Here is a 15272-nt window from a genome sequence, read left to right as displayed (position 1 = left end):
AGTCCTTCAGGGACACAGCGCGGCAGTGCTAAAGCCAAACGCTCTGCCAGCCTCTGTCAGAGGACATTTGTTGTGTCCCCTGGCAGATGCTGTGGCAATAATTGTGCGTGAGACTGACACCGATTAGGCTGCACCACGGGGCTCCCACCAGGCATTTCCTACAGCAGCCAGGGCTGCAGGGTTGGGTATCACAGCAGCAGCAGTTATTGCTACTGATGGCTGTTCCCGGGGGACTATCCCGGGGCTCTTCCCGGGATAAGTCCGGTCCAAGCTTAGATGCCAGCAACTCCTGCTGTTTTGACATGAGCTTGATTAGACTGGCACTACAGAGGATCACTAGACAGTGCATGTGTGCCAGAGGCCATTGCTAACAGACAGGATAATAAGATCTCTTCCAGAGGCTAATCCAGAGGTATTACGAGCAGGTGTTTTGGTGTCCACTCCCCTGGTTATCACAGCCTGGTGGTTGGCTGTGGTGTCCTTCACCTTCGCAGGTCCTTGGCAGGCTTTCACTTTGGCCCCTTTGTGCGTAGTGTAGAGCGGGACAGAGCTTGTTTGAGACAAGCATCAGCTCCACGCTGCTTCCTCCCTCCCGGAGGGGCTTTCATGTCCTTCTCAGCCCTTTCCTTCATTGTCCTGGGGGACTGGTCGCCTTTCAAACCTGTAGATCCGGAGTTTCCAGCCCAAAAGCTACACCCCTCAGTGGGGTCAGGAGACTGGCAGATACAACTTGATCCCCGGCAAGGAGCCGGGGAGCGAGGGCCGAGTGGGTGGCTGGCCTCCCCTTCCCACTGCCTTGCTGTCCGCTTCCACCTGCCCGGCAGTGCAGAGCGGGAAGGGCTCTGCCGTGCCACGCTCGGGCATCTCCCTGCCAGAGCCGGGAGGAGGCAATTCCTGCTCCTCTGTGCCGGCACCCCGGGCCCTGCGGCGCGGTGAGCAGCGTGCCCTGCAGCAGGGAGAGGGCCGGGGAATGGCTGCGGTTTGGGGCTGGCTCCGAAAGCGGCCCCGCCAGGCGCGTTGTACACAGGGCAGGTGAATGCAAACGCTGCCCGGGGCGGCAGCTTCCCGGGGGTGGAGCTGCTCCGGCACAGGTGGCAGGGCTGAGCCCGGGGCCCTGCGGAGCCTGGCGAGCCCTGCTGCAAACCCAAGCCCAAAGCAGCCGGCCTTCACCTGGGCAAGGGGGTCACCTCTCTGGATATCGAGCTATTGTCCCCCTCCACCAGCAGCAGCAGCAGCACGCAAGGCTGTCCGGGGCGAGCATGGACTGTCCGGGGAAGGAAGGCACCGGGGGAAGGCTGAGGAATTTGACCCTGCTAAGGAACAAGCTGTACCTGGGGCAGAGGAGGAGGACGGAGCCCGTGGTGGAGAGCAGCACCACCGCCGGGGACCACGGCAACTTGAGGAGGAGTCAGTCCGACAGGACAGAGTACAGCCAGAAATTGCAAGGTACTGGGGAAGCTTGTTCGGTGCTCTGCTGCCAGGGATGCTCTGAGCTGGGCTGGTGTCTCCGTGCCCTCCAGGCTGCAGCCTTCAGATAAAGAAGGGAATGGCAGGCTCTGCCCCCACACACCCACATGGGAATGAGCAATGACCCCTCTCAGCCTTGCCCCCCACCTCCAGGCTGTGACATGTTTCCCCTAATTTTTCTAAATGGTGTTTTGTAGACGGGACACAAAATATAATTGAAGGTTTTGGTGAGTGCCTGCAAAACTTGTATGCAACCAAAACCTTTCTCATTCACCAGAATGTATTTGCAACACAAACAGTAATGTGAAAATAGGATGGCTCCATCCTATCTGTCTTTGGCTGTCGCATTAAGCAGGGTATGTGCCAAGTCATTAGAAACATCAAGGACTTTTTATTTTTTTCTCAATTAAAAATATTGTGGTCTATAAACTGTTGCGTAGATTGTACAAGCCTGAACTAAAGTATGTCCAAATACATGTTCAGATGGATATACTGATGAAAATTATACCATTCTGTGATTATGGAGAGAGCTGCTTTTCAAATAACCAAATTGCATATGGAACACAAATTGTAGTAAAGTATGTCAGTACTGGGTTTGTCAATCAAAAATTAAATGTGATGCCACAAATTGAGGAAAAGCATGAAGAATGTGAATAGCAGTTTCTGGGAGTGCTCTGGAACACGAACTGATGAATTTCTGTGGGTTTCCAGGGTCTTGAACAACAGGGTTTGAGTATTATTATACTATAAGTGTGTATTACTAATAGTGCTATAACTGCTTAGTGGCAGTCATTCTTGCAACCATAATCCTTTATGAGGAAATAAAATAGAAAAATACTTTGGATTGCTGTATTGTGGTTTTGATGCACTTAATTAGGAAGTAGCATTGCTTCAGAGAGACAATAAAAGCAGAAAATAAAATAATAAGCCTGAAAATAATAGGTTTTCTATGGGGACTGCATATGCTGAAACAGAGAGGTTCATCAATTGTGCTCTTCCCTCCTCATGACAGTTAATCAATGAGAAGGTGAAAAATACTCAGATAGGTCAGGCCCACGATTCAGGAATCTGGCAAGGGTGTTTCAGGGCACGGATGGCTGTGGCAAACTCATGGCACAAATCCCATCAAGACAGCAGATTTTAACTCCTAAATGGGGGGTTGGCCAGGTGAGGTCAAGGTTATCAGAGAAGTGTCCAGCAAAAAGGTGTGAAATCTTTCTGTCCTGTGTCAGCCGCGTTCAAGCCATGTATGTCTCCTGTTTAAAATCTGAAGGCGAGGAGGTGGGGAAGGGCAGCAAGTCATGGCAGAGCTGAGGTTATGTTTATGGCAGCAGTCCAAGGAGACAGTAAATCCAGCTTTACAGCTCCTGCCACATGCTGGGACTGCCACGGCCGCCTATTGCAAAGCACGGGCTGGTATCAGCTCACTCTGTTTGCCTCCGTTTGTTTGAGAAAAACAGTGTTGGGTTAAAAATGTACCTGCAGGCTTTGCGTTGGATTAGAAGTTGCCTGTCCTCAGAGTGAAAATACAAAGGCAGTAGAAATTCCTATAAAGTATATTTGCAGTTGCCATAGAATTGCAGTTATGTGCCCAGGCCTGACCTGGATCAAATTTTTTTGAGGAAGATGTGCCTGCATCTGATAAGGATCACGGATCCCGGACCTAATGTGCTGCCTGCCAACACTGACGCTGTGCTGTGGCTGGACACCTTTGTGTTCTGCACTTTTCTCCTAGCACTGGGATGCAAAGCAGCTTACAGCAAGGAAGTGGTTTTGTTGGCACAAAGCTTTTGAGTTTTCCATTCTTGTTAAGAAAACCAGCAGCTCTGTTGGTGACAGCATTTCTGGTGTGTGTTACCCAGTCGGGACTTTCTGATCACCCTAGAGTGGTAAACGCTTTGTAAAAGATACAAATGGGAACTTGCACTTGCTTCCAACAGGAATTGTGGGAAAAGCTCTGTGTTTAGTTGCCTCTCCCTTCTATTGGCTCCTGTTAATATGTTCTCTAACACACAATCTGCAGACCTGGGGTAGGTATTAGCGCAGACAAGGGTGTGTAAGACACAGGGATGCAACAGCAGCAAGCGCTGCAGAAGGAAATCTCCCATAAGTGGGGCGGGTTTCCACAGGGGCTGCAGGACCCTGCTCTGTGCCGGTGGCTGGCAGCCTAGGCAGAGCTCAGGGGCCACGGTGCCTTTGCATCAGCATCGCAGTTCATTTGTGCAGGGTGAAGGGCAGGCGTGAGGCACCTCCCGGTCCCTTCCAGGCCCTGCAGACTCTGAGGGTTCCCCTGAGAAGGAACCGGGCTGTTCCTCCACAGCCATTCCCAGCAGCTCTGGAGTATATGCTCAAAATGCAGCTCGGTGTGGTGGAAATAGAGGCTCCCAAATAAAAGCCTGTGAAGAAAACAAAACAAAAAGCCCAAGAAAGCAAGCAGTCACACATAAAAACTTCTAAGAATTCAATTTCTGCGCTTGGATTTCTTTTTAAGTTTTGTTTTATACAGTAGACCAATGTTTTCTATGAAGAGTGAGAAGGAGACTTTCTCACTCTAGATCTCCAGGGTAATCGAGGTGATTTGTTCTGTCATTCTACAAACAACAGTGCACAATAGCATTGCCAAAGGTGGAAACTTCTGCAAGTGTTTTTCACTTTAAAATTAAGGATTGGTTAAGACACAAGAAAGCATTTTCATGGTTAATGACTATAGATGGTGCATCCATTCAATAGCTTATCTGGTGTGAATGGCCGTGCAACATTTCCTGACTTTACTCTTTTAAAAAGGAAATAAGATGCAAAGTAACTATTATATTCTCAAGGAGCTTGGCAAGCATTCGTGCTTGTACTTCAGCTCATCCTGTGAGATAACCAAATGCCTGCCAGCCCCATTTTAGATAGGGGGAAATAAAGTGATTGCCATCAAATGCCAGGTTCATGATAAAACCATGCAGTCATTTAGAGCTCAGATTAAACTTGCATACTTGGAAGAGTCAGGAATACCTTGATCAGGCCATATATATTTCTTCCATCAACTGGACATTGCTCTTCTGAAGAGGGAAGAATGGGGTTAAGGAAGGTATATTCACTAGCCTCGGTGGTGGAGATGCAGAAATAATATCAAGGATCATTATAAGAGCTAAGGCAGAGCTCCTGTGACATTTCTATTCATTGCTCTGCTCTACATTCACTAGAAAATTCAGCAAGTATGTTCTTTCAAGAGGAATGAAGTTGCAAACCAAAAAGTGATATTTAGCATCTCTACTTTCAAATGTATTATCTATAGCTGGTTAGCTGGTATGAGTTATCTTTTCTAAAGTGAAAATCCATCAGTAGCAGCTTTAAAAGTAACTATATTAATATTTATGTATTGTATGAATGTTGGGATCAGTCTTTGAATTAACCCAAAGCTTCCATTCTGTGAGTACCTGTGTATTTTGATAAAAGGGGTTTGCTTGGTGCAGTTATTGGCACACAAATGTTTGCAAGATCAGGGCAGATTAGCATACAGTGTGTCATGGGGATAGATGCTATTAACTAAAAAGGGCACACCATGAAAAGGCATTTGAAGCATAGTTCATTGTCTGTTAAGTTTTGGGCAGGTTGCTGTTTTTTTGTTAATAATTATATGCCAAACTTGTGCTTGCTGTGAAAAATGAGCTATTGAAAGCGGTGAGTTTCCTGAAGGAATCAGAGATCATATTTTCAGTGCTCAGCAAAACAATTAATGTCTCAAAAAAGCACCTTGTTTTACAAATTATTACATATTAACTCCCTTACAACTTTGGTTGTGAACGGGTCAACTGCCCCGGTAAGTGATTTGCACACACTTCAATTTGAAATGCATCAGGGACATACCTGTATTGGTGATTCAAATCACACAGCTACCACAATACACTGCCTCAGAGCTCATGTCTGAACCCTGGATGCTGTGTGTCTTCTCTGTCTAATGTAGTTATGAGAAATAACTAACACCAGATATTCTGCACCAGATGATGCAGAAGCCAGCAAAATTATACAAATTCTTGGAAAGCTACTATCCCTTGGAGTACAAAAGCCCAGCCACCCTTGCTCCATCTCAGGCAGGGCACCTTTCTTTATCCCATCCTTCTCCCTGCTTGCAGAACACACCACCCCTTCCTGCATGGGCTGCCCGTGCTGTCATGTTCTTGCACCTCCCACCAGGTGTAAAGATCCCCTGTGCCACTCCCCAGTTCCTTATTTGCTTTGTGCTGGCTTTCTGTGGACTACAGTGCAGATAATATCTTATTTCACTGCAGGATGTATTGATCCGTGGAGCGGCTGGCTTGCTAAAGTACAGTAAGGAGTAAAATTTCAGGTTATTTCCTGACATGCAGGAGATGGCTTGATGAAAAGTCTCCCCCCTGTGTCCTGGGATGAGAAGTCATGATCTAACAAATACTTCTATTTTTTCCCATGCAAATTTAGGCTTGGGGGATCTAATTCTGTTAACTTGTGCTGCAATAAAGCTGAAGTTATTCCTTGAGCTTATTGCAGTGTCTGTCAGGGAAGTGAGCCCATCTTTTCAGAGCAGAATCCATTTTGTGCCTCAGTGTTTGCACAGCACTTAGCACAGCCAAGCCCTGCTGGGGCTGAGGACTCTTAGGAGCTGAGAGTAGAACTGGGAACTGCAGCCGAAGGGAAGACTGGGACACAGGAAGAGTTATGGATCCTCCTCTGAGCATATTAGCAAACATTTTATTAATTGGGATACTTTGCTTTGTGGGCCACAGTTCATACAGCTAATCCACGCCAAATCCTGAGGTGCTTGTGTCCTGGAGGGAGCAGTTCAGGTACAGCCCTTCCTCTGTTAACATATTAGCTCAGTGCCACAGGGGTGGTGTACTTATACCGGTGCGTGACACCCTGGGAAGGTTTATTTGTAAGTATTGGAGCTAACAATAAGGGCATTCTTCTGTCACCTGATGATAAGCTTTCTTCCCTTGCACCACGGTCACATGGGAGCTCTCTGTAGTCCTGTCAGCACACAGATAATTAGAGCGGTCTGCTGTCAAGGAATTGAAGAAAGAACCTGCACATTGAATGTAAATACTCTCTGTACCTTATGGAACAGAAAAATGATCAAAGATTGGATGACCTAATTGCATGGAAGTCTCTGATGCAGGTTTTATAAGCAAACCTGTTGCCCAGGAATACGGGTGCAAGGTCATCCTGGTCCTGCAGTGTTTTCTTCCTGGGTTCAGAAAAGCGGCTTTTTGCATGTGTTACTCACAGCCTACGCACAGCAAACCCGCTCCTGAACAATGCTGCTGTCATGAGTCTCTCAGTAAAAGAAAAAAGAAAGGTTTTCCTCAAGTCTCTCCCAATATTTTTCCATTTCAGTGCCCCACTTGGTCTTCAGTGGCCTAATTTCCAACATGTTTGCACCATATTGCTGCACTGTAAGAACTCTGGTGAGAACTGTAAGGAAACCCTATGTGGTCCCTCACAAAGGGAGGGGCATCTGGAGTAAAACTCATATGTGTTATCTAACGTGATGTACTTCATCTGCACATAGAGTCACACTCCATCTTTCCCCCCTGCCTGTCCTGTTTCAGGCTCCCTCACTCCCATGGATCCCAGTGTCTCAGTGTCCTGCAGCCTTCCCAGCTCCTGCAGTGGATGCAGGCATGTAGAAAACAGAGCCAGAGCGACAGCATGAGGAAGGAGAGGAAAGCTGCCACAGCTCTGGACTTGGCTGCCTGCATTTCATTCCCAAATCCAGCTGATAAAAGTCGGTGTACATTCCCTTGTGTAATTGCTAGGTTATCTGAGGGTAAAGGCTATCTGAGGACTTGCTTTCACAGAGGAATAATTTATCCAGGGTGATACAAAACTCATGTTTAACATGTGAAAACACAGTCATTTGTAATTTGTTTGTTATACCTTGATAACTTCTGCCTTCACCAGTCCCTTGTGCCAGGCAAAATCCTTGTATCTGCACAGTGTGAGTGCAGAACTCACGTTCCTTTGGCATCTTTCAAATGCTGCCTGGGTAACAAAAAGGTCTGTAACTCACTCCACACACCAGCATCACTGTACTTGTTCCTGTATTCTGTGCTAGTTCCTCTGGTTCCACATGGAAAGAACTGGATGGGGAGAAATCTGGGTCCCCACACCAAGAGCAAACGTAATATCCGTTCAGAGCATCTTACCTGTGAGGAAGGATGGATAGAAGAGAACTCTTGGAGCTGCTCACTGTCCAGGCAGGAAAACCAGGGAGATTTATGCACAGAGATCTTGCAGCCCTGCTATGGCTGCTCCTCCAGTCCCTTGCTGTGGATCCCTGTCATGAACGAGTAAAATGTAAGGAATGTTTCTCCATCACCTCTTCTAAGATTAAGGTTTGAAAATTAAAGTATTAAGTCACCTTTAACAAAAACTTTAGAAACTACTTTATTTTAGAAAATGAGGCATCCTATTGAAAGTTATTCATAGAGCTTTTAGTTGATACATTAAGCAAGCAGCAGACTTTTGTTACAGCAGAGCTGCGAGCAGCAAACTTTTGATACATTAAGCGAGCAAGCAGCAAACTTTTTGATACAGCAGGGAGCCAGCCAATGAACTTTGTGAAGTGGATGTGACCATTGCCTCTTTCAAAACCCTCTAAAAAAAGCAAACGCCTAAGCTGTCACTGGGGGCTGTGCTGCAAACATCTACCCTGTGCTGGAAGCTTTGCTGTCTGTGCTGTCCTGGCTGCTCCAATGAGGCTGCCCATGCTCCCCATCCCGGTCTGGTCCTGCTGCTGTGGCGCTGCTCCCTTGCTGGGTCCCTGGGCCCCTCTGGGAGAGGCCTCACCGGAGAAGGACCCCCTGCACCCGCACGGATCGCCCCCATCGCACCCTGTCAGCCAGCGCTGGACCCATGGCGGTGGTAACCCCTTTCCTGTGCTTCTTGTAATTAATCTGGCATTCTCCTACTCTTCTGCTTTTCTCTCTTTCTTCCCTCTTTTATGAAAAATAAAGCCGCGTTATCGCTCTGGATCCCAACATTTAACGTCGTTTATGTTTTAATCTCACTTTCAGGTATGTTTTGAGCCTGGTTCCTTTCTGCAGTTGTAGATTAAGGCAAACCTGCCTGTCCTCCCTTTAAGCAGATTGGAACAGTCCCCCAGTACCTGCCTGGGGCTTAGAAGAGAGCTGCTGTGTGCAGTATCATTGCAAGCTCTGTTCCTCCATGCTCTCACCACATTGTGGGGTGTCTCCATCTGGGGGACATCTTTAGACTTCACCCTTGCAAGAAATTGTTTTTGTAAGATATATGGCTTCTTTGTCCTTGTCATCACATAATGAACCTCTTGTTTTGTGCAACTAGAGCCATGTACTTCAATACACAGTTGAAAAACTTAAGTCATCTCCAAAGGAATGTCCTCCAGAAAGGCAACTCCTGCAGATAGTTGACATCACAAAAGCATTAATTACAAACTTTGCCTTCTACTTTATATTCTTATGTCCAGTAAAAGTATCAATTAGTTTTTTGTAAACTGGATTTAAGATGCAATGGTTTAACAATCTATTCAATAGACTATTTTTTCATTTCTCTATACCTGGTATCTCTGAGGACAAATGAGTCAAATTCTTACTGTAGCAGTTAATCCTCAACGATGTCTTTTCCTGCTAATCCTCTCTTCAACTGTTCCAGGGCTGGTACACATTACCAGGTATAAATGAGTCTGATTATATTCCAGATATGCTCTCACTGTTTGTGCATTCATTAAACTTGCACTTACTCCGCAAGGATTTCAGTAAACTACTAATGTTCTCAAACTGGTCAAAAGCAATCAGCTGAACATGAAATCGTACATTTTGGCTGTAATCATCACTTCAAGACCTTGCTGTTGCATTCTATAGAGACAGATATGCCTGAAATGAAAAAGTGAACATATTGAGTGAAAATGGAAAATTATATTACATTTAACTAAAGGAAACATTTATTAAAAAACATGTTTTCTATAAGGAAACAGCATCTAACTGATATTTCTCATGATTACTTCTTCCTGTTGAGAATAATTTTTATTTCCCGGCATTATTATCTATTATGCAATAATGATAATAGATGAGCCCTGACATAATTCAAGAATCAAATTTGATCAGGGCTATCTAATAACACAAACTGAAAGAACAGCCTCTTGAGGGATTGTGAATTCCAGCCTGAAGTGAAATACAGTGGCTTTGTTTTGCTCATATAATGGCCTCCCCTGCCACTAGTATAAAGATTAGAAAGTTTTTTTATACAGCATCTCGTGTTTACCTTAAAATTCCATCTGATATCATAACATCTGTGTCTGAGACAAAACTAAACTCCTGAGATCTTCCTCTCTGTGCTTTCTCAGGAGTTGCCCTGAACTCTTCACACAGAGTTGCAGGCATGCAAACAGTTTCACACTCAATCTAAAGAAAAATCATTATTTTGGTGCAAAAGTAAAATAGAAATGGATTGTTCATATGGTTCCTTGTGAATTAATAAATGTGGTTACATACTGTAAGTTTTCAGAATAAAAAGTACCTGCTGCTTTAGCATGTCAGCAGCAGGCAAGGTGGTCCCATTCTGCAACCCTAGCAGTAAATTTCTCTGAGGGAGCTTTGAAGTGATACTGGTACCAGTTTTGCTCTCCTACTCACTAAAAGCAGAGTCTGTAATATTCAGCACACAGAACCTTTGGTGGATGAGCTCTGCAGCAGCACGAACTCATCAGTGCAAGGTTAAGCCTAAATTCTTTTGATAGCCAAGGCCTTGCAGAGGGGAGACATTCTCTTCATGTTTCTGTTTCATTGTCTCTGTACAAACTCGAGGACAAAATGTTCATTCCTGTGTTATACACAAATTTCAAGGCTAAAAACTCCAAGCTGAAAAGTGTATCTAAATACAAAAATGTTTGAGAAAACAGCTCCCCTACTCCTCTGCCTTCCATTCCCCCACCCAGATTTGTTTAGATTCTTGGTCCTCATTGTTTAAAACTAGTGCTGTAGAGACTGACATGCTGTCCCAAAAGCAGCTATTTAAAACTATCTGTGGTCACATCAGTCTCACTTGAAAACCTGGTGGGAGAGTCATTAACAAAAACCTTTCCTTTCTGAGTATCACTGGTCAGCATAATTGTAGAAGGTATGGGTGAAGATGATATATTTGATTTATTGTATTTTACACCTCTTGTTTTCAGATGGCTCAAAGCCCTCTGTCCTGAGCGCTGCTTGGCTCCCACAGGCCCAGCTGTGGGCTCTCCTCTACCCCCTTGGCTGGTGTTGCACAGGCCAGTTGCACTGTTCAATGCTCACTGGAGTGCTCATGACCTTACCCTTAACAATCAATTAAAATAAATGCAATGTGATCAGTGAGCAAAGCACCTGATACTGCTTTTTATTACCTCCTTCAGTACAGTCTGTACAAGAAGCTGACTTGAAGGAGTACAGTCGATTGTCAGCAGAGATTCCCATCCTTTGCTGCTGAGCAATAAAAGCCAGGGCTGTCAAAGCTCAACCTGAGTGATGCAGACTTGAGCACCCTAATGATATGTCCATCTTTGTTGGTACTCTGCACCATCTTGTGGCTAGCAGAAAAACACCAGAATAGCCTCTGAAATCTTTGACTCGGGTCTTTTTTGGTTTCGTTTTTGGATTTTGTGTGTATTTTTTAATGAAAAATATGGATTGCCAGTGCCCTTTTTAGAGCTGACATGGATCTCTGCAGGCTGGCTTACAAACCAGCAAGTGGGAAGACCATCATTACAGATAAGTAGGTTGTGTGCAGGTCTTGTAATGTATATAAATTACCCATCCGTAGAAGAGTCACTTGCATTTTCCTGTATTTGAGACAAATCAGATATCCTAGGTGTTAAGTACCAAAAAGCAGTGAAGAATGTCCTAATCCCAATGATCTATGTTGTTTGTAGAAATGGTTGCTATTGATCATTAAAGGTTTTCTCGTATTCTTCTTGAATTCCTTTGTCTCTTTCAAAAAAATATTTTTAAACAGAGCTGGAAGATTCATCATCATTGTTAGTAACATTGTCTTCACTTGAAAGTTTGTTATCCAGTACTTGCAGTCCTCAATTTCCCATGAATAGACTCAATGTTACATAGTACAGAACAAAGGTTATTATTGTGAAGCTTTTTTATGGTAAACAGCCTTTTTCTTTCACAGGAGCACATTTTTTCCATCCTCCAAATCATAATAGATGTCAGACCACTACTGTTTTCAAAGGAGTAGAAGGGCATCAGCTATCCTGGAATTTCAGTGTGACGAGAATTAGACTCTCCTGTGCTCCATAGAAAATTTCTGCCCGATACCAAACATCTAAACCAGAGGAGCCGGTGATGGGTTATCCCCTTAATGTCACATGGACGAGTTGCTTGGGCATACCCCTGTCCACTTTTACAAGAAGGAGATGGGATGACACTCAGTCTGATTTGGGTTCGCCATTTCTTGTGCTTCTTTTCCTGCTCGCCATGGCTGTTTGTCCACCACCATGGTCATGCAGGGCAAGCTGGATGAGCGTGTGGAATTATGACATTCCTCACAAATCTTTTCCTTTTTTTACCAGAAAAAATGGCTCCACAGGCGGTGTCCTCAACCCCTGCCACCCCGCTGCAGGAGGACAAAGAAGAAGAAGAAGAAGAAGAAGAAGTCAGACGACGCATGATGGCCAGGAGGGTGAAAATCATCGCAGAACTCCTGCAGACTGAGAAAGACTTTATCAGTGACCTGGATCTCTGCATCCAGGAAGTGATTCAGCCCCTGAGAAACATGCAGGTGAGTGCTGGAGTGGAGGATGAGGGGATGATGCCAAGGTCTCAGCTCAGCCATATTCTGCTTGCAGACAATGTCCATGCAAGCCCAAGTGTCAGCAGGAGAGTGATGTGGTGCTGGGAGCGGGTCTGGAGCCAGTGCTCCGGGATGTGATGTGTCAGGGCTCTGGCAGTGAGGAGCACGGAAGGTCAGAGATGCTCCTGAACCCTTGTGCTGAACTTGCATAAAGCCTGCATCGAGGTGCTTGTCCAGAGGTCAGCTTGGATATTACATCCCTGCCTATGGGCTGCAGCAGCAGCTTCCAGCTCTCCCTTCTGCTCTGCAGTTATAACCCTTGTTACGTGCCACGGCAGATGCTTACTGGTACCTCAAAATGAAGGTTTTTCCCACAGTAGAGACTGGAATGGCATGAACCTCTGCATCAAGGTTAAATTCAGTGGTTAAGATAACTTTATTCATCCTTTCAGACAGTTGTAGTGGATAAATACCATGCTTGACAGGCCAGTGAGGACTTGGGATATTTGTATTTCACACAAAAGAGGTACATTTAAGAAAAAAGGCTCATAAACTACCTTTCATGGAAAAGACCTTATTAGGCCAATGATACCTATTTTCTTTTTCAGCTGAGACTTCAAAGAGCACCTTTTCCTCAACAGTATTTCAATTTGTAGGAAAATGGTGCTAGAAATAGAGGAGATTGTCCAGACAAAGATTCGTGTTTGTGAGGCCTAGCATTCAACAGAGGCTGCACAAATGATATCTGCTGCAGAAATAGAATAAAAATAATTTTAAACAGACTTTAATCCACATAATCTTTGTGTAGGGTTTGTGGTGACAAAATGCAGATGCAGAGGCCAAAGTGTCATCAGGTGACATTGGCAGTGCCTCTTAACCTGTGCTGCTAAAACTTCTGCAGCACAGAAAAAAAAAAAAACAACTTTGCTTTTCTAAAACTGTGTCAGAATTTGCTCCAACCCACTTTCAGAAGAGCTGACATAACTTCAGGAGTTCTTGACTTCTTCTTCCTCCCTCACTCATTCATCCACTTAGAAGCAGTCTCCACTTGACTTCCTCCCCAGCCTGGCCAGCACGGAGCAAGAATATTCCCTGGTTGAACTCACTGAGATTTTTGGCAAAAGTGCTATATTCTGTCACTCTTTTTCACCCAACTAAAAACATTCTTTTTGATTCTGTCCTTTGCCACTGTGTTAATGTGTGGAAGTGTCCATGCATGATGTAGTTCCAAATACTATGTAGACATGCTGGGGAGGAGGTCAGAAGTCCTGTGCTAGATGTATACAGGAAAAGTAATTTAGAGATTGTAACTGTCTTAATCTAATAACCTCTGCATTTTTGAAAGGCTTTCAGGAATGTTACATGTTTTTAATGCTAGATCTCCAATAAACTACCATATTGGAAGTTTATAATGTATTTAGAAAATTGGTCTAGGCAATGAATCTGTTTCATATTTCCAAATGGATAAAACACGTTTTAGCCCCTATAATACTTATAAAGAAATTAACTGCATCAGTACTGGAAGTGTATTTCTGATTTTGTTACAATAGCATGCAATTTGATCCTCCTGGCATCTGGTAAGCTGCCATGTAAATCAGCAGTTCTCTTCCAAATGGAGAGGTAGGCTCAGAGAGTATTGATATGAGTGATGAAACTGGTCTTGTCCTTGTTCTCAGTGTGAGCACATTACCACTGGTTATCTCCAATGATCCCCAAATAGTAACTATTGCCCTGCTGTGAAATGAAAAGTACATGTCCTGGAAATCATTTACTTCCTGTAAGATGAGGAGGGACACAGAACCAAATTTTCTGTTGGTAGAAAATGATACAATTCATTGAAATCCATGTTGTGTGCCCAGGCTCTGTAGGAAGTTCTTTAGGTTGTATTAATATCCCAAATTAGAAATGTGTTTCTTTTAGTGGAAGTTATATGATCTTGACTTTGGATTTAATGGACAACTAATTTAAATGGCACCAGCTATCTTGGAGTCTTTGTACCTGGTAGCTGGCACCAAAGTGCCAAGCTCTCAGTTTTTGTAGTGGCCTCTGAGAGTGGGTGGTAATCAGGGAATCAAACCTACTGCCAAGTATTGTTTTCCCCAGTGGGAAAGTAAACAAACATTTCAAAGCCAGCTAAGGATCTTTTCTTTATTCAGATGATAATATTTATTTCCTTCCTAGGTAAACAGTTTCAGATTCGTGATAGTTAAAAATAAGGTTAAAAACACTTGATAACATACACTTTGTCAACAGCATCAGCCATATTATACTAATGTGAAAATTGTGTATGTGTCCTTGAAGTCACAAGGAGGATGTTTATATGAGGTTTTGCAGAAGTGGTGCTTCCTGGAGTGTTGAACACTCAGGGCATAGCAAGAGAAGCTGTGTAATACACAACGTCCTTCTTTATCCTTTGTCAGTATCTGCTTACTATTTGTATTCCATTAGATTGCTCGCTTTGACGTGGATGGCTTGTTTAGCAATGTTGAATTGGTCCATCAGCTATCAGCCAAACTGCTGTCATTGTTGGAAGAAGCCACAACAGATGTGGAACCACCCAAGCAAATAATCGGTATGTTTACTGTCCTCTTGAGTTCTACAAAGCCACGTGAAAGAATAAACATAACACTCTCCTGTCCTCTGCTCTCATCAGGCTTAGCTAGTACCCCTCTCAGAGGCTGGCATGCTAGGGGCTGTCCAAAATGACATGTGAAACCTGTCCACTTGCTGTACTGTACTTGTATGATGATGATGCTTTTTTTTCCATACATCTGGATGCTGAGGAGAAGGGAGGAAGGAGAAAATGGGTTTAGAATGAGTAAAACCTGTTGCAATGAGTTATACAAATTACTGCTAAGATCTGTTTCATCTAGTTTGATATTGCCTACCTAAATCCACTTGTGCTGACTCAAACTCTTATTTTGCATATACAGAGTTGTGCCATTCAGGAAAAGCATTAGAAATATTTGGAATAACAAGCATGTCAAACCTCAACCCATCCCAACACTCTAAACATGTATGTACTG

General features: G+C 44.2%; 1 protein-coding gene across 1 annotated transcript in view; it reads left to right on the top strand.

The window, feature by feature from the left end:
* Nucleotides 1–1259: 1259 nt before the first annotated feature.
* Nucleotides 1260–15272, top strand: part of ARHGEF38 (Rho guanine nucleotide exchange factor 38) — a 36970-nt gene continuing 22957 nt past the window's right edge. The window contains exons 1-3 of the mRNA XM_005484738.3: nt 1260–1446; nt 12026–12234; nt 14695–14818. Coding sequence (XP_005484795.2) covers nt 1260–1446; nt 12026–12234; nt 14695–14818 — 520 coding nt within the window. The remainder of the gene's footprint in view (nt 1447–12025; nt 12235–14694; nt 14819–15272) is intronic.

Source organism: Zonotrichia albicollis, chromosome 5 (genome assembly GCF_047830755.1).
Source record: "Zonotrichia albicollis isolate bZonAlb1 chromosome 5, bZonAlb1.hap1, whole genome shotgun sequence".
NCBI classification, from domain to species: Eukaryota; Metazoa; Chordata; class Aves; order Passeriformes; family Passerellidae; genus Zonotrichia; species Zonotrichia albicollis.
This window is presented reverse-complemented; position numbering and strand designations above follow the sequence as displayed.